The sequence below is a fragment of the Ursus americanus genome, chromosome 32 (assembly GCF_024610735.1).
Source record: "Ursus americanus isolate L20-20 chromosome 32, mUrsAme1.1.p, whole genome shotgun sequence".
Lineage (NCBI taxonomy): Eukaryota > Metazoa > Chordata > Mammalia > Carnivora > Ursidae > Ursus > Ursus americanus.
The window spans coordinates 26,921,432-26,937,816 of NC_142158.1; the positions used below are offsets into that span (position 1 = coordinate 26,921,432).

Here is a 16,385-nt window from a genome sequence, read left to right on the forward strand (position 1 = left end):
TCCACGTTTTTCTAGAATCATTTCTGAACCTCCCCAGGCAGGATCTGATTTTATTCCTCTACTTCCATAACATATTGTGGTTATCTCTCACGCCTTCGAAACATAGTTGTTGAATGATCTGCTGAACGGGTAGTGGGTCTGATTGGAATACAATAATAGAGACAAAGGAGCGAACTAGTACCACATTTCGTAGAATGAAACCTACTGTGAAGAGAATACAAATTATATTCATGAAAATTATAGGTTATAAAATTAAATGTCTTAGTCATTGGCTGCCGATATGTTGATGAAGAGGTCATTCCAACCCTATCTTTGTTCAAATGATTTGCATGTATTATGCAAATAAATAGAACTAGTAAAAGAATGCCGACACTGCACGGGGCTGACGGTACACTCCCCGGGACCCCAGGATTGGCCTGTCTATCCACTGCATTTGCATGACGTGATTTAATAACTAGAATGCCCCACCTCTCTAATGCTTTCACCTCTCGCGAATGGACGCGTGAATTGGGACTCTTCCCTGGTTACGTAAAGCTCCGCCCTCCAGCAGCTAATCCCTTCCGCCCCGAGCTCTCGCTCCCTCTCCGCTGAAAGCGCTGCCAGTCTTGCATCGTTTCCTTCCACTCCCCGCGTCCCTACGTCTCTCCGCTCCCATCTTTCCACGAACGCACGACGCACGCTCCGCCCCTTCCCCCCCTCCCCGATTTGTCGCGCAAATTCTGCGCCCTAACCGCCGGGTAGACAGGCACTGCATTCCCGCCCCCTCTACGCGTCTTAACGGCCGACGCCGAGGGCGCGTCTCTTTAGCCAACCGGAGTCCTAGCGCCCGAAAGTCCCTCCTCTTTATGCAAATAACCTAGCCTGCTCCGCAGGCCTTGCTTTTTTTTTTTAAATAAGGACAGCCCTCGAAGTAAAGAGTGATAGGGTAGAAGGTGCCCCGCCCTTTATGCAAATCAGGGGGCGTGTCATGCGCTGAGGGAGGCGGGAGGTGGGGGGGTTGCTCCCGGGGGCGGCGGTTGCCCGGATGGGCCGTTAGTCGGAGCCCAGCCGCGGAGTGAGCGAGGGAGACGGGAGGAGCCGAACCCGGCGCCATCCGCCGCCATCCGCCCCCGCCCCACCGCCATCCCACCTCGGGGAGCCCCTAGGCCCCGGTCCCGGACCCCCGCGCACCCGGCCAGGTGAGTCTGGGGAGCCGAGTGCTAACGTCCTTTTCCGGCGCGGGAGCGGTGGTAGCGGCGGCGGCGGCGGCGGTGGCGGGCCGGGGGGGGGGGGGGGAGGAGAAGCTGCCATTAGCCGCCGCCATTTTGTCCTCCTCCTGCCGGGGCTTGCCTGCCCCTCCCCCTCTGATACCCCAGCTTGGTACCCGCACCTCCAACCCCTCACACAGAATCTATGGCCTGCCCCTAACTACCCATATTCTTGGTTTCATGGGACGACCCCCTCTTCTGGGCCCCTAACTCCCCACCCTCTGCTGCGCTCTTGGCCTCTTCACCCCAATCTGTGGGTCCCCTTCCCCGCCGCCACTTTGGGATGGGCCGCGCCCGCCGATCCGCGGAGAGTCTCTTTTCCTCCATATTGGGCCACCCTCCCATCACCCAGTGCTTAGGTTCCCCATTCTTGACACCCCTCTTCGCGTCTAGTCACTCCCACCCTGGAACCCTGCTTTTATCCTACATCTTTGCTTTCTACGTTCCTCAGTCTTTATCTGCTTTTTCGTTTTTCCTATTTCCTTTCTCCTCTGTCTCAACACCCCCTCCTTTTTTTCTTGGGTCTCTTGACATTGCCCTCTTACTTTGCTCTGTATCTTTTCTTTACCATTTCTGGTTAAGTGTATTAACCACCTGCTTTTGTGTTGATCCTGTTTTATTAGTGTTACTCCACCATTTGTCTTATCTCTTTTTCCTTCATGTATTTATTTTTCAAAGATTGGAGTCTTTAAACTCCAATCCAATTCCCACTCCTTCATCTTACCTGTCTTAAACTTCTCCCTGGTTTTCATCCTGATTTTACCCAGTTTTTATCGTGGGCCTGCCTGGATTTCCCACCACCTCCCATCTCTTTCCTGTACGCCATTCCTTCCTATAAATGAATGCCTGGTCACTCAGGAACCGACTGACGATGCAGAGTTTGGCCTGCTTGGGGAGGAAGGAATATTGGGAAAAGAAATGACTTCTGATGAACATTCTTACTGAGGGCAGGAAAATGAAGTTGATTCTGGCTTTGGCCCCATGGTTACAGAGTGTGCTTGAGGTGGCTTCATAATGTTTTGTTTTTCTCACATCTGCATAGGGTAAGCCAGAGCCCACCAGTGTTTTCATCTGGAGACTAGGTTTTTTTCCCAGGAGCTGGGATGGGGGCAAGTGTAGGAAAAGATAGGGTGAATATTCCAAATACTTGGGGTTCTGTAGCTTGGGAGTATGTAGAGCCCCAATTCCATGAGGAATTATCTGGCACCAGCCCCCAGCCTGGCTGAGCAAGCTCATAAAATCGTTAAACTCCCGGCATACCTTTGTGCAAACCTCCCCAGATAGGAGTGAGGCTGCTGGGAAAGGAACCTGGGGCACAGTTAGGGAGCTGGTGTCTAATAAGTCAGGGATTTAAAGCTCTGTTCCTTGTAGGATGGAGCTGTATGCCTTTTTCTGGTTTTCTCTGGGGCTGGGACTTGCCACGATTTATTGTACCTCTCCGGAATGCTTTTTGTGAAGGGAGAAAAGATTATTACTTGGGATAATGAAGAAGCGGCTACCCTTTATAGACTGGCGCAAAAGAAAGTGTGTGTCTACTACTAGGAGCATACTAGATTTTTTATTTGGATTTGTTTGGCAAGAGGTGTCTGGGGGAAAGAGGGACCATGGCATTTGGGCTCTGTGGGAGTTGTTTAAAGGGACAGGAAGTTTGAATAGGCTGGAGGAAAAGACATCAGAAGACCAAGTATTTGGGCCCCTAATGAAAATGCAAAGGAGCATCTAGGGAACAGAGAGTGAAACACTTGGTGTCTGGCCCACAGGCTCCGGCACGTTTTGGGGGAGGTGCCTGCAGGACCCAACGTACTCAATGAGCTTCCAGCGCAATGTCCGATCGCTCGGGGCCGACTGCCAAGGGGAAGGATGGAAAGAAGTATTCCTCGCTCAACCTGTTTGATACGTATAAGGGCAAGTCCTTAGAGATCCAGAAACCCGCTGGTGAGGGTCCTGCCAAGATGTTCCTAATTCCTAGAGTCTGGGCATGAATGGGGCATACATTTTAAAGCTCTTAGAAGGAAAATGGTTATAGTACAAGTATCACAAGACTAGAAGAACACTAGAGACTTCCCAGCTTTATCTTGGGTCCCCTAGGGAATGTTGGGCTTTGGATGAACACCAGTGACCCTCCTACAAAGGCGTGTCTATAGTTCCCTCTCTTTGGACACGTAAGAATTGGAGGCAAAGAAATGTGGAGTTGGAGAAGTCTGGGGCCAGCTTGCTCCCTGCAGGCTCAAGATGAACCATCCAACAAAGAAGCGTCAAGTGTAATGCATCTTAGTGTTCCAGTGGAATTTCAGAAATTGCTGAGGGCAAAGGAAGGAGTGGTTTCTAAAAGAAGTTTCATAATAAGACGTTGAGGAGGTACAAATGGGGCCTAGGGTAGGAAGGTGTCCAATCACCCATGTGGGGCGTTCTTCGCCCTCCCATCTTTTTTCCAGTTGCCCCTCGCCATGGCCTGCAGAGTCTCGGGAAAGTTGCCATTGCCCGGCGTATGCCACCCCCAGCCAACCTTCCGAGCCTGAAAGCCGAGAACAAAGGCAATGACCCCAACGTCTCACTAGTGCCGAAAGACGGAACAGGATGGGCAAGCAAACAGGAGCAGTCCGACCCCAAGAGGTAGACAGAGGTTTGGGGGATGTAGAGTGATGACTACTTTAACTTTGAATTTCAGGATAAAATAGGGCTTGTCTAGCCCAGCCACATAAGATCCAGAGACCAAGGGAAGCCCTTTCTTGGTTATTCCAGGGCTCCTGTTAGAGAACTAAGGAATGACACTTCTAGCTTTCTAAAGAAGTGAGGTAGAAGGAAGGGATCAACAAAACAGATGACAGCCTACATGGGGTGACTAAGTTATAGTATTTTGTCACAAATATTTGTAAATAGTAACAAATGGGCTTGGGTTCACTTCCTTTCCCCCATCAATTGGACAAGTAGGGGAAGCATCTCAGGTCCTGGATAACCTTCCTGTCCTACCATCCCCTTAGTTCCGATGCCTCAACCGCTCAGCCGCCGGAATCGCAGCCACTGCCGGCTTCACAGACGCCTGCCTCCAACCAACAGAAACGACCCCCAGTAGCCCCCGAGGTATGTGAAGAATTGGAGGGTATTAAAGGTCTGGGGGCAAGAATGATTTGTAGTTCTACCACCCAGGTCACCATTTATTATTTCTCTGCTTCCCCAGAACACTCCTTCGGTTCCAAGCGGGGTAAAGTCCTGGGCACAAGCCAGCGTCACCCATGGAGCACATGGAGATGGTGAGTGCAGGGCTACTTGGGGAGCTTTCTCTGTGCGCTGTGATAGGCAGGAACCCTGTACTATACCTTCAGCAAGGTGTTCTCAGTTCTCTGGCTAAGTTTGGGCCCCATATTCAGTTTCATGGGCCACGTGAGCAAGTTCGTTTCTGTCTTACGTGAGGCTGAGGGGGGTGTTCCAGAACTGACCTTGATTATTGGGGAATGAGTACACAGTGTATAGGGAGTGAGTTTGAAAGCAGGAATTTGATCTGGTACTATCAGAGCCTTCGATTTTTGTGGTCCATTCTCAGTAAATACGGTTTGTTTGTTTTTTTTGGTGTTTTTTGGTCTGCTACTCTGCACTACCAACAGGTGGAAGGGCATCAAGCCTACTGTCACGATTCTCTCGAGAGGAATTTCCGACCCTGCAGGCGGCTGGCGACCAGGACAAGGCTGCCAAGGAAAGGGAGTCTGCCGAACAGTCGTCTGGGCCCGGACCAAGCCTCCGCCCCCAAAGTGAGTGGTTGCCATTTGTGAATTGAGTGGGGTGGGTGAGTGGTTGGTTATATTTTGGCCAGAACAGTACCTTACTCCATCTCAGAGCCAAGTGCTGGCTTATTCACCTTCTTCATCATTTTTAGCTATGTTTCCTCTTTTCCTTTTCCAAAATACAGATTCTACAACTTGGAGGGACGGAGGTGGGCGTGGCCCTGATGAGCTGGAGGGCCCAGACTCCAAACTTCATCACAGCCATGATCCCCGGGGGGCGCTGCAGCCTTCGGGCCCACCCCAGTTCCCTCCCTACCGCGGAATGATGCCGCCCTTCGTGAGTTTGTATATCTTGTTTTGGGATGGTTGCACTTGCCACTAGAGAGTTAGCAACTAGGACTTCGCCTTTGGAGGGAACAGAAAGAAAGCAGGGGCCTTTGACAGAGGGAAGGACAATAGGTTTAGGGAGCTAGTTTGCATATTTGTCCCTCTAAGCATCTGCTGTTGGGCCGTTTTACAGATGTATCCCCCATATCTCCCGTTCCCTCCACCCTATGGACCCCAGGGGCCTTACCGATACCCTACTCCTGATGGGCCCAGGTGAGTAATCCAGGTCTGGGTTTCTGGTTGGGGGCAGGGGAAGCCTCTTAGAAAGGGAGATGGCCTTCTGGCCCAGAGGCTGAGTCTTGTATATGGTTCTGCAACATGCCATCTTTGATACTCTCTCTCCCATTTGTCTTTTCATACGTAGCCGTTTCCCCCGTGTGGCGGGCCCTCGGGGTTCAGGGCCGCCAATGCGCCTTGTAGAGCCTGTGGGTCGGCCTTCGATTCTTAAAGAGGATAACCTCAAAGAGTTTGACCAGTTGGATCAGGAGAATGATGATGGTTGGGCAGGTTAGTGCATATGAAAGATGAAGCCTTTTGGTCTCAAAAGTCAAAATCTGATGAATAAATAGGGGATTGTGTGGGAGAAATTGTGTGGGAGAAAAGGAGATGCTGAAGGGTAGGGCAGGCACGTGGTGGAAAGCCAAGTTCTGGTAAAGAACTGAGAGGTGTGGGAATGCCAAGACTCACAGTGTGGCTTCATGCAGAGGGGGGGTTGGTGTTGGGAGTGCATCGCACTACATCATACCAGACCCCTTCCTGTGTTCCAGAAGTTATCTGAGATTGGAGAGCAGAATGCTTGGGTTATTGCTTTTTCACTTTTCCGCACAGGGGCCCACGAAGAGGTCGATTACACTGAAAAGCTCAAGTTCAGCGATGAGGAAGACGGGCGAGACTCCGATGAGGAGGGAGCTGAGGGCCAGTGAGTTAGGGGGCTCAGTTCCTTTGTAGTAATATCCTCTTAAAGGAGCTGGTTTCCAGCTGATTTTAATTCCACTGTTGGTCTGCTCACAGCAAGGAGTCCCAATCAGCTGCTGGTGAGGAACGGCCCCCTGAAGCAGATGGCAAAAAGGGCAACTCCCCTGGCAGCGAACCGCCCCCTCCCAAGACGGCCTGGGCAGAGACCTCTCGGCCTCCAGAGACAGAGCCGGGGCCTCCTGCCCCAAAGCCTCCCCCACCCCCACCTCACCGGGGCCCCGCCGGGAACTGGGGCCCCCCTGGGGACTACCCAGTGAGTGTCTATAATGAGGGCATTGAGAAGGGTCAGTTGTGGGAGATGAGTGTCGGCTGAGAAGTTGAAGCACTAATAATTGAGGAAGTTGGGGGGCGGGTCAGGAATGGGCCACAGGAAGTAGAAAAAAGTGGAGCATCTCTGAAAAGCATCCAGAGCATCTCTGGGACATCTTTGGTGTTACGGGAGTCTGGGTTAAACAAAATTGGGATGCTAGTGAGGAAAAACAAGGAGGCCTGGTGTTTAGGTCTCTGAAAGGAGAAAGGAAACAAGATTAGGATGAGTTTGTCTCTACCCAAAGAGACCACCAACCCAAGGCCAGTTCCTGTCCCCACAGCTAGAGACAGTTGGTCAGTCTGTGAAAAAAGATAAATCTGACGACTGACACCTCTGGCCCTGCCGGGTCTGCCCATTGACAGGATCGGGGGGGCCCTCCCTGCAAGCCCCCAGCTCCCGAAGACGAGGATGAGGCGTGGCGGCAGCGGCGAAAACAGTCTTCATCTGAGATCTCCCTGGCCGTGGAGCGGGCCCGACGCCGGCGAGAAGAGGAAGAGCGTCGCATGCAGGAGGAGCGCCGGGCAGCCTGCGCTGAAAAGCTCAAGCGACTTGATGAGAAGTTTGGGGCGCCTGACAAGCGGCTCAAAGCAGAGCCTGCTGTCCCACCTGCTGCCCCTCCTGCCCCAGCTCCACCACCTGCAGTTCCCAAAGAACTCTCTGCACCTCCAGCTCCTCCACCAGCACCAGCCCCAACACCAGAAAAAGAACCGGAAGAGCCGACACAGTCCCCTCCTGCGCAGTCCGCCCCCACTCCAGGTGTGGCTCCAGCTCCCACCCTGGTGAGTGGTGGTGGCAGTACTAGTAGCACCAGCAGTGGCAGCTTCGAAGCCAGCCCAGGTATGGAGATGGGATAGGGTACTACTGGGTGTCCTGTTTCTTCTCTGTTGGGGCTGAGGGCACAGGTGGTAAGGATGGGAGGAAATGAAGTAGAAATCAGTGGTTTGGGTTTATCGGATTATCAGTGATGGAGGAAAAGGGGGGTTTCTTTGCTCATGTGGATATCTAAGGTGGGGGAGGTTTTACTATGAGTTCCTGGATAAGCAGCGATCTAAAAGCACTTGCCAAAAGCTTAGCATGGAGTGAGAGTAAAGACAGGGTCTGTTGCTTTGGTGGTTTTGTGGGCAGTTCACACCACTGTCATTGGCTCTTGAAGTAAGCGTTTATCTTTAGAGAGGGTGTTATAGGTGAGAGTGGAGCACGTGGGGCTGTTCATGTTTATGGGAGGTCTCTCGGGGGACTAGGTCACTCTAACGATAATCTTTTTGTCAATGCAGTGGAACCCCAACTGCCCTCAAAAGAGGGTTCTGAACAACCAGAAGAGGTTCCCTCTCCTGCCACAACCCCGGTCCCAAAAGTGGAACCCAAGGGTGATGGGGCTGGTCCCACCCGGCAGCCCCCCAGCCAGGGCTTGGGCTACCCCAAATACCAGAAGTCGTTGCCACCACGTTTCCAGCGGCAGCAGCAGGTGAGAGCCTTCTTTCTCCTGGTCAGAGCAGTTTCCTTCCCTGGCTTCACATGCGTACCCCTTTCAGAAGGTGTCTTCTGGGTCCCTCTACCAGTTCTGTCTCTGGTGTGTCACCCTTGTGTCCGTCTAGTCCTAGTATTTGTCACATCTGTGTGTTAACTTTGCTTCTGGGCTTGTTTCCTGTTAGGGGCAGGGGTTTTGATGCCTCTCTCGTCCCCTCTGCTGTCCTTCCCCAGGAGCAGCTTTTGAAGCAGCAGCAACAGCAGCAGTGGCAGCAGCATCAACAGGGTTCTGCCCCACCTGCTCCGGTACCGCCGTCACCACCGCAGCCTGTGACCATTGGGGCTGTGCCAGCTCCACAGGCTCCACCACCGCCCCCCAAGGCCCTGTACCCAGGTGCTCTGGGCCGGCCCCCACCCATGCCCCCGATGAACTTTGATCCCCGCTGGATGATGATACCTCCTTATGTGGACCCCCGGCTCCTCCAGGGTCGGCCCCCTCTGGACTTCTATCCTCCTGGTGTGCATCCCTCTGGTAAGGGCCCTCGAGGGCATGGGTAGGGGACACCGCAGTCCTGGGAAGTGGCCATCTGCATCTTGCTGTGTGGATGAAGGGTAATGGGTAAAGGAGGGAGGGTATGTGCTAAGTATTGCTGTGAGATCGCTCTTTGTTTCAGGAATGGCCTTGGGAAAGAAGCAGTGGGCTTTCATTGGCCAGGATTTACTTGGGGGGGATTCATCAATTCATTCATAGGGAAGCTGAGTGGATAACTCTTCCAGGAGAGTGTGTCAGGCTCAGACTTGTCGGGAATAAGAGACGGAGGAGTTGACATCGACGTGACTGACAGAAGTAGATTGGGGAGATGCCTTTTGAGCCAGAGGGCCTGTTACATAGAAGAGGGTTAGCTTTCTCATCCCTCTTGTTTTCTTAGGCTTAGTTCCCCGGGAGCGCTCAGACAGTGGGGGTTCAAGCTCAGAACCGTTTGAGCGCCATGCACCTCCCCTCTTACGGGATCGGGGCACCCCACCAGTGGATCCAAAGTTGGCCTGGGTAGGAGATGTCTTCACCACCACACCCACTGATCCCCGCCCGCTTACCTCCCCACTGCGCCAGGCTGCCGAGGAGGATGACAAGGGGATGCGGTGAGTCTGTGTAGCGGAAGTGGGTGCATCTGCCAGTGAAAGGACCTGGGTTAGGAGGAGAGGTTCTTTGGATTATTGGTGAGGTGACAGGAATAAATGTGAGAGGAGCGTCGGGGTGGTAATACAATGTTCTCTTTGTTTATCTAGTTCCAGTTTTCCTCATGCTAAGACACTTAATTTCCACTTTTTTCTGTGTCCCTTTTTAGGAGTGAGACCCCTCCAGTACCTCCCCCACCACCCTATCTGGCCAGTTATCCAGGCTTTCCTGAGAATGGAGCCACTGGGCCCCCGATCCCTCGCTTCCCTCTGGATGAACCAGCTCCCCCAGGGCCCCGTCCACTCCCCTGGCCCCCAGGCAACGATGAAGCTACCAAGATACAAGCTCCGCCACCCAAGAAGGAAACCCCCAAGGAAGAGACTCCACAGCTGACGGGACCGGAAGCCGGCCGAAAGCCTACCCGCGGAGTAGGAGGCCCAGGTCCCCCTCCACCTCGCAGAGAGAGCCGCACTGAGACCCGCTGGGGCCCTCGCCCAGGCAGCAGTCGTCGTGGGATCCCTCCAGAGGAGCCAGGGGTCCCTCCCCGCCGGGCTGGGCCTATAAAGAAACCCCTACCACCTACGAAAGCTGAAGAGCCGCCACCCAAGCCTCTGGAGCAAGGCGATGACAGCCCCAAGGTTGCGAAGCCAGACCTCCTCAAGACAGCAAAGGGGAAGATAGGGGTCCCCAAGGAGACCCCACCCAGTGGGAATCTTTCCCCTGCCCCGAGGCTTCGGAGGGATTACTCTTATGAAAGAGTGGGTCCTGCCTCTTGCCGGGGCCGGGGCCGAGGCGAGTATTTTGCCAGAGGGAGGGGTTTTCGGGGGACCTATGGGGGCCGGGGGCGGGGAGCCCGAAGCCGAGAGTTCCGCAGTTACCGAGAGTTCCGGGGAGATGATGGGCGTGGTGGTGGAGCAGGGGGACCAAACCATCCCCCTGCTCCTCGAGGCCGTACTGCCAGTGAGACACGAAGCGAGGGTTCGGAGTACGAAGAAATCCCCAAGCGGCGTCGGCAGCGGGGCTCAGAAACGGGCAGTGAGACCCATGAGAGCGATCTGGCCCCCTCAGACAAGGAGGCTCCTCCGCCCAAGGAAGGAGTGCTCACCCAAGTCCCTCTTGCTCCACCACCATCGGGAGCCCCTCCTTCACCGGCCCCAGCCCGCTTTTCCACCGCCCGAGGCGGGCGCGTCTTCACTCCCAGAGGAGTGCCATCACGCCGGGGGCGAGGGGGCGGGCGGCCCCCTCCACCCATTTGTCCAGGCTGGAGCCCTCCCACCAAGTCCCTGGCTCCCAAAAAGCTTCCAACAGCTCCTTTGCCACCAAGTAAGGAGCCTTTGAAAGAGAAGCTGATCCCAGGGCCTTTGTCCCCCATGGCCCGGGGAGGCAGCAGTGGCGGCAGCAACGTCGGCATGGGTGTGGAAGACGGGGAGCGGCCCCGACGGAGGCGGCATGGGAGGGCTCAGCAGCAGGACAAACCACCTCGGTTCCGGAGGCTGAAACAGGAACGGGAGAATGCTGCCAGAGGGACCGAGGGCAAGCCCTCTTCCCTAGGCCTTCCAGCCCCCACCTCTGGAGCGGAGGAGACACTCACAACAGTGTCCGTCCCCCCACCCCCTCGCCGGGCAGCTGCCAAGTCTCCTGATCTGTCAAACCAGAACTCCGATCAAGCCAATGAGGAATGGGAGACTGCATCAGAGAGCAGCGACTTTGCCAGTGAGCGCCGGGGGGACAAGGAGGCTCCCCCAGCAGCACTGCTGGCCCCCAAAGCTGTGGGAACTCCTGGGGGCAGTGGAGGTGGAACCGGACCAGGCATTTCAGCCATGTCCCGTGGAGATCTGAGCCAGAGAGCCAAGGATTTGAGCAAGCGGAGCTTCTCGAGTCAGCGGCCGGGCATGGAAAGGCAGAACCGGCGCCCGGGCCCAGGCAGCAAGGCTGGCAGCGGTGGTAGCAGCAGTGGCGGAGGTGGAGGGGGACCTGGAGGGAGGACCGGCCCAGGTCGAGGGGACAAGAGGAGCTGGCCCTCTCCCAAGAACCGGAGGTGGGTAGGGACCGGCTGTTGAGTTTATTCCTAAGGCTAAGCAGTGGGGGATGGAGAGAACCTGAAGGAAAGGGAAGGGGGCTGTGGTGGAGTTTGAGGTCTAAGGGCACAGGGGCTGCTAGGCCCTGAACAGCCATATCCAGGGAAGGTAACTGGAAAGCAGTTACTGATCAAGTCAGGAGTGCGTGTGTATCCTTGGTTCTTTGCTTTTTGTCTTAAAGACCCGTATACATAGAATTCGTTAGACGTACTCAGAAACACCTGGATTTTAACAGGGAAGAGGGAGGAGTTGGAAGATTGGACTGGTAGGGAAAGTGTTAATAATTCCGAGAATATGGGAGCTGATGCTATTTTCTTTAGCCGCCCTCCTGAGGAGCGGCCCCCAGGGCTTCCTCTGCCTCCCCCGCCGCCCAGCAGTTCTGCTGTCTTCCGCCTGGACCAAGTGATCCACAGCAACCCTGCTGGCATCCAACAGGCTCTGGCCCAACTCAGCAGCCGCCAGGGGAGTGCAGCTGCACCAGGCGGGCACCCAAGGCCCAAGCCTGGGCCTCCCCAAACCCCTCAAGGCCCCTCCCCTCGGCCGCCAACCCGATACGACCCTCAGAGGGCCACCAACAACGGTGTCAGTTCGGGTAAGCTGGAGGGGCTAAGGGTGGGGACGTCTCCATCCCCAGAGAAGGTCAAGTGGCAGGGGCGAAAGGGTCTGGCTTGGGGCCCTGATGCTGGGTGTCTGCATTGAGCAAGGGTGGAAGGGTTGGGTGGGCTAACGGGAAAAGCTAGGGTCAGTGATAGAGCAAAGTGGATGCCGATGGATTTTCCCTTTATCCTAGACTCCCACTTCGAGGAGCCAGGGCTGATGGTGAGGGGGGTGAGCGGGACTCCCCGGGACTCTGCTGGGGTTAATTCCTTCCCCCCAAAACGGCGGGAGCGGCCTCCCAGAAAGCCGGAGCTGCTGCAGGAGGTGAGGGATGGAGCTCGAGGTCGTGCTTCACTGCTCTTACTCCTGTAGATTCTGGCTTAGATTTTCTTCATTTCTCTGTTCTCGTCACTGTCCTCACCCCAAATTCTCAGTATTAGTCACTGCTTATCTTTCCTCTGTCACCTTTTTTGCCCCACACCTCACTCTGGCCCAGCATCTTCCAGTCCCCAGTTCCCACCTCATTCATGTTTTGCTTCTGGGCTTTCTCACCTTTAGGAATCTTTGCCGCCTTCTCATAGCTCTGGATTCTTGGGTCCGAAGCCCGAGGGCCCAGTCCCTCAGGGAGAGTGCAGAGACGCAGGGACAGAGGCCCTGACCCCTCACATCTGGAACCGTTTACATACTGGTGACTAAGCCTGAGGGGCCAGGGGGAGGGCTGTGTCAGAGGGCGGAGAGGGCAGGGTGGTCTTGGGACAGTCTCTCACCTCTGCTGTGTGGTGCTCTTCCCAGCCACTAGCCGGAAGAGTTACCGGCCTGGCTCCATGGAGCCCTGGATGGAACCCCTGAGCCCTTTTGAGGACGTGGCTGGAACAGAGGTGAGTGACGATGGGAAGGTATCTGGGCTGGGATTCTTCCCCACCTGTTCTGGGTTGTCTGGGGCTACTCACGGAGTTCTTTCCTTCCTTCCATTTGTGTATTTGTAAGCATCAGTTAGGTATTGGAGTGTTTTCTACCTTGACTTAACTAACTCCTTCTCCACTCCTCTCAGATGAGTCAGTCTGACAGTGGGGTGGACCTGAGTGGGGATTCTCAGGTGTCATCAGGTCCCTGCAGCCAGCGAAGTTCCCCTGATGGAGGACTCAAAGGGGCAGCAGAGGGGCCTCCCAAGCGGCCTGGAGGCCCCTCACCCCTGAATGCTGTTCCTGGTGAGGGTCCGCCTGGCTCTGAACCCTCTGAACCTCCTAGGAGACGGCCACCTGCTCCCCATGATGGGGACAGAAAGGTAAAAGACCAAGAAAAGTTAAGAGGAATGTTTCTGGGACTCTGTGACTTCGGCCCTATGTTTGTCTCCTCCTTCCCTATGCTTGTGTCTTCTGGACATTCTTTCATTTGGGCTTCCTTTTACTTGCCCAACCCAGGAGCTGCCCCGGGAGCAGCCTCTGCCCCCCGGCCCCATTGGCACAGAGCGATTACAGCGGACAGACCGAGGCCCAGAGCCTGGCTCCCTCCGGCCATCCCATCGACCTGGCCCCCCCGTCCAGTTTGGCACCAGTGACAAGGTGTGCGTGGGCAGGATCTGAGTATCTTGGGGTGGACTGGAGGTGGGATATGGAGGATACACATCTTGGGTCATGGGATGCTCTCCCCTGTGTCACTACCACAGGACTCGGACCTGCGCCTGGTGGTCGGAGACAGTTTAAAAGCAGAGAAGGAGCTAGCAGCATCAGTCACTGAGGTGAGTGGGAGCGTTGGGTGGGAAGGCCTTCAGTTTCTGGAGAAAATGGCTGGATGTGACCTGGACGGCCAGGAAGCCGATAGTGCACCTCATCAGGCTTCTTCACAGGCCGTGCCCATATCCCGAGACTGGGAGCTGCTCCCTAGTGCTGCTGCCTCAGCCGAGCCACAGTCCAAGAATCTGGGTTCCGGGCACTGTGGCCCAGAGCCCAGCTCCTCAGGCCAGCGCTTCTACCCTGAGGTCTTCTACGGCAGCCCTGGGCCTCCGACTTCACAGGTAGGTCCTGCTTCCTATCCCGTTACCCCCTTCTGCCTGCTGTTTCTCACAATCCAGCCTTTCCGGTTTGTGTAGTTGTAAACCCTCATTACGTATGATTTTGTTTTTCCTCTTGATTTTACTCTAGTAGGGGGGTGGGTGATCTTAACCAGAAAAACTGGAGCTCTTCCAGCCTTGTCGTCCCGCAGGTCTCGGGGGGAGCCGTAGACTCTCAGTTACATCCCAGCAATGGAGGCTTCCGCCCTGGGACACCCTCCCTTCACCCTTACAGGTAAGACTAGATGCCTGTTGATCTCAGAAGGAAAGGGGGAACTGTGTTTCGTGGAGGGAAGGGGAAGACCTCTTTCGGAGGTATCAAAAGTGGTAGACTTAGCTCAGAACAAAGGAGTAAATGATTCTGGTTTCCTTTTCCTGACCCCCCTCCTGCACCTGAATCCCCCCCCACCCCGGTCTTCTTTCTCCAGGTCACAGCCCCTGTACCTCCCCCCGGGCCCAGCGCCCCCCTCGGCACTGCTTTCCGGGGTAGCTGTCAAGGGCCAGTTTTTGGATTTCTCTGCACTGCAAGCAACAGAGCTGGGGAAGTTGTCAGCTGGAGGAATCCTGTACCCTCCACCTTCCTTCCTTTACTCTCCAGCCTTCTGCCCTAGCCCTTTGCCCGATCCACCCTTGCTTCAGGTGAGAGGTGGGCAGGTGCTGGGCTTCAGGAGTAGAAAGGGAGGGAATGCTTTTGGGGGAGTTGACATTGGTCCCTGTGGTCCCCAACAGGTGCGCCAGGATCTGCCATCCCCGTCAGATTTTTATTCTACTCCTCTGCAACCTGGTGGCCAAAGTGGCTTCCTCCCCTCAGGGGCCCCTACCCAGCAGGTACCTTTTGTCTGCCTCTTGCTCTTCGTTCTATTTCTCTATCCAGCCTCTGGCTTTTTTATTTGTCTTATTGTATTTCTGGTTTTCTGACATTCTTTCCTGCCTCCCACCCCCCCCACACCCCATATTTCTTACTGCAGATGCTTCTACCCATGGTGGACTCACAGCTGCCTGTGGTGAACTTTGGCTCCCTGCCACCAGCGCCACCTCCTGCCCCACCACCCCTTTCTCTCTTACCTGTGGGCCCTGCTCTGCAGCCCCCCAGCCTGGCTGTGCGGCCCCCACCTGCTCCTGCTACTCGGGTGCTGCCTTCACCTGCCAGACCTTTCCACCCTAGCTTGGGGCGAGCAGAGGTAAGGTACAGGAACTGAAGGGCTAGGGCTCTCCCGAGAGCTAGGGGTAGGGGATTCAGTATCTCAAGAGGAATAAGGTTGAGAGGCAGGAGGCTTATGAGGTTTTTTTCCCTTCAGCTGCACCCAGTGGAACTGAAGCCGTTCCAGGATTATCGGAAACTGAGCAGCAACCTTGGGGGACCCGGGTCGTCACGCACTCCCCCAGCTGGAAGGCAAGAAGAGGGAGTGGGGATGCAGACTGCTCATCCTTAAGGGCTTTCTTACTTAGGGGACCAGGGAGCAGGTGTCAGACTTGCCTTAAACGCTCTTCCTCCTGTAGGTCTTTCTCCAGCCTGAATTCCCGTCTCAAGGCCCCACCTTCTACCTACAGCGGAGTCTTCCGCACCCAGCGCATCGACCTCTACCAGCAGGTGAAGCAGAGACCCCTGTGGCCCCAAGTCTGAATCGAAGAGTACCCTCTGAGTTCCTGTCTTTTCATCCCTGGCCTCCCAGTAGGACTTATCCTTGCCTGTGTGCTATCCCCCAGGCCTCCCCACCGGATGCCCTGCGCTGGATGCCGAAGCCCTGGGAGCGGACGGGACCACCTTCTCGAGAGGGGTCTTCCCGACGGGCAGAGGAGCCTGGGTCCCGAGGGGACAAGGAGCCTGGGTTGCCCCCACCCCGCTGAGGGAGTTCCCCTTGCCCCCCACCCCCCGGGGCTTGTATATAGATTATAAATATATAAGGGGGAAAGGGGTGGGTGGGGAGGGGTTGTGGGGCTGGGGCCTCGCTTCCCCTCCACCCCCCTCCCCTGGTCCCCTATCCCTGGGGCCGTTTGTTAAAAAAGAATAATAAAAGGATTAAAAAAATTTTCTGCAGTGATTTTGGGGATGGGTCGGTTGTTAGCAATCTCTCGTAGCAGTACAGTGCCCGGGGATCTGTCGAGTGGTTTTGGGGAATTTACTTACCTTGGTGATCTGTTGTAACAAGCCACCTCAAAATTGGACCATTCAGTTGTAATTGAAGTCTTACGGGCTGGGAGTTAGAGCTGCCTCCCCTGGGCAATAGTTTCCTGTGCAAGTGAGGGAGGTCTGTTGGCTACCAGTCTGGAGCTGACAGCTGGGCTGCTCCTGTGTGTCTGGGGCTTTGGTGGTGCGTCTAGAAGCTAGAACCCCACTGGATTGTCCAGCAGGATAGTTGAGTCATCAGGCCTCTTAA

The 16,385-nt window shown here is 55.3% G+C and overlaps 1 protein-coding gene and 1 non-coding gene across 3 annotated transcripts; both read left to right on the forward strand.

The window, feature by feature from the left end:
- Positions 1 to 980: 980 nt before the first annotated feature.
- On the forward strand, positions 981 to 16,051 carry PRRC2A (proline rich coiled-coil 2A). 2 transcript variants are annotated; one of them, XM_087857921.1, is made up of 31 exons: positions 981 to 1,178; positions 3,008 to 3,182; positions 3,683 to 3,860; positions 4,229 to 4,328; positions 4,426 to 4,498; positions 4,850 to 4,993; positions 5,152 to 5,303; positions 5,487 to 5,566; positions 5,718 to 5,860; positions 6,182 to 6,272; positions 6,365 to 6,581; positions 7,001 to 7,475; positions 7,913 to 8,103; positions 8,340 to 8,637; positions 9,035 to 9,245; positions 9,452 to 11,320; positions 11,681 to 11,952; positions 12,151 to 12,281; positions 12,516 to 12,645; positions 12,750 to 12,835; positions 13,009 to 13,242; positions 13,379 to 13,519; positions 13,624 to 13,695; positions 13,792 to 13,971; positions 14,160 to 14,242; positions 14,436 to 14,646; positions 14,737 to 14,835; positions 14,976 to 15,188; positions 15,306 to 15,400; positions 15,508 to 15,598; positions 15,715 to 16,051. In XM_087857921.1, exons 2-31 carry the CDS (start codon positions 3,071 to 3,073, stop codon positions 15,853 to 15,855), a joined length of 6,513 nt encoding a protein of 2,170 aa, XP_087714047.1. In that variant the 5' UTR covers positions 981 to 1,178; positions 3,008 to 3,070; the 3' UTR covers positions 15,856 to 16,051. The 2 variants fall into 2 exon arrangements, with proteins under 2 accessions (XP_087714047.1, XP_045651641.2); XM_045795685.2 differs by having other exon boundaries at positions 982 to 1,178; positions 13,804 to 13,971.
- On the forward strand, positions 3,367 to 3,497 carry LOC123791087 (small nucleolar RNA SNORA38). Its single transcript, XR_006779280.1, has one exon. It is a non-coding gene; the product is annotated as a small nucleolar RNA SNORA38 (small nucleolar RNA).
- Positions 16,052 to 16,385: the final 334 nt, after the last annotated feature.

Coding starts and splice junctions, on each gene's coding strand:
- PRRC2A (XM_087857921.1), top strand. CDS start 3,071: ATGTCCGATCGCTCGGGGCCGACTGCCAAGGGGAAGGATGGAAAGAAG. Junction 5,861..6,181: donor GAATGATGATGGTTGGGCAG/GTTAGTGCATAT, acceptor TTTTCCGCACAG/GGGCCCACGAAGAGGTCGAT. Junction 12,646..12,749: donor CTGGAACCGTTTACATACTG/GTGACTAAGCCT, acceptor TGCTCTTCCCAG/CCACTAGCCGGAAGAGTTAC.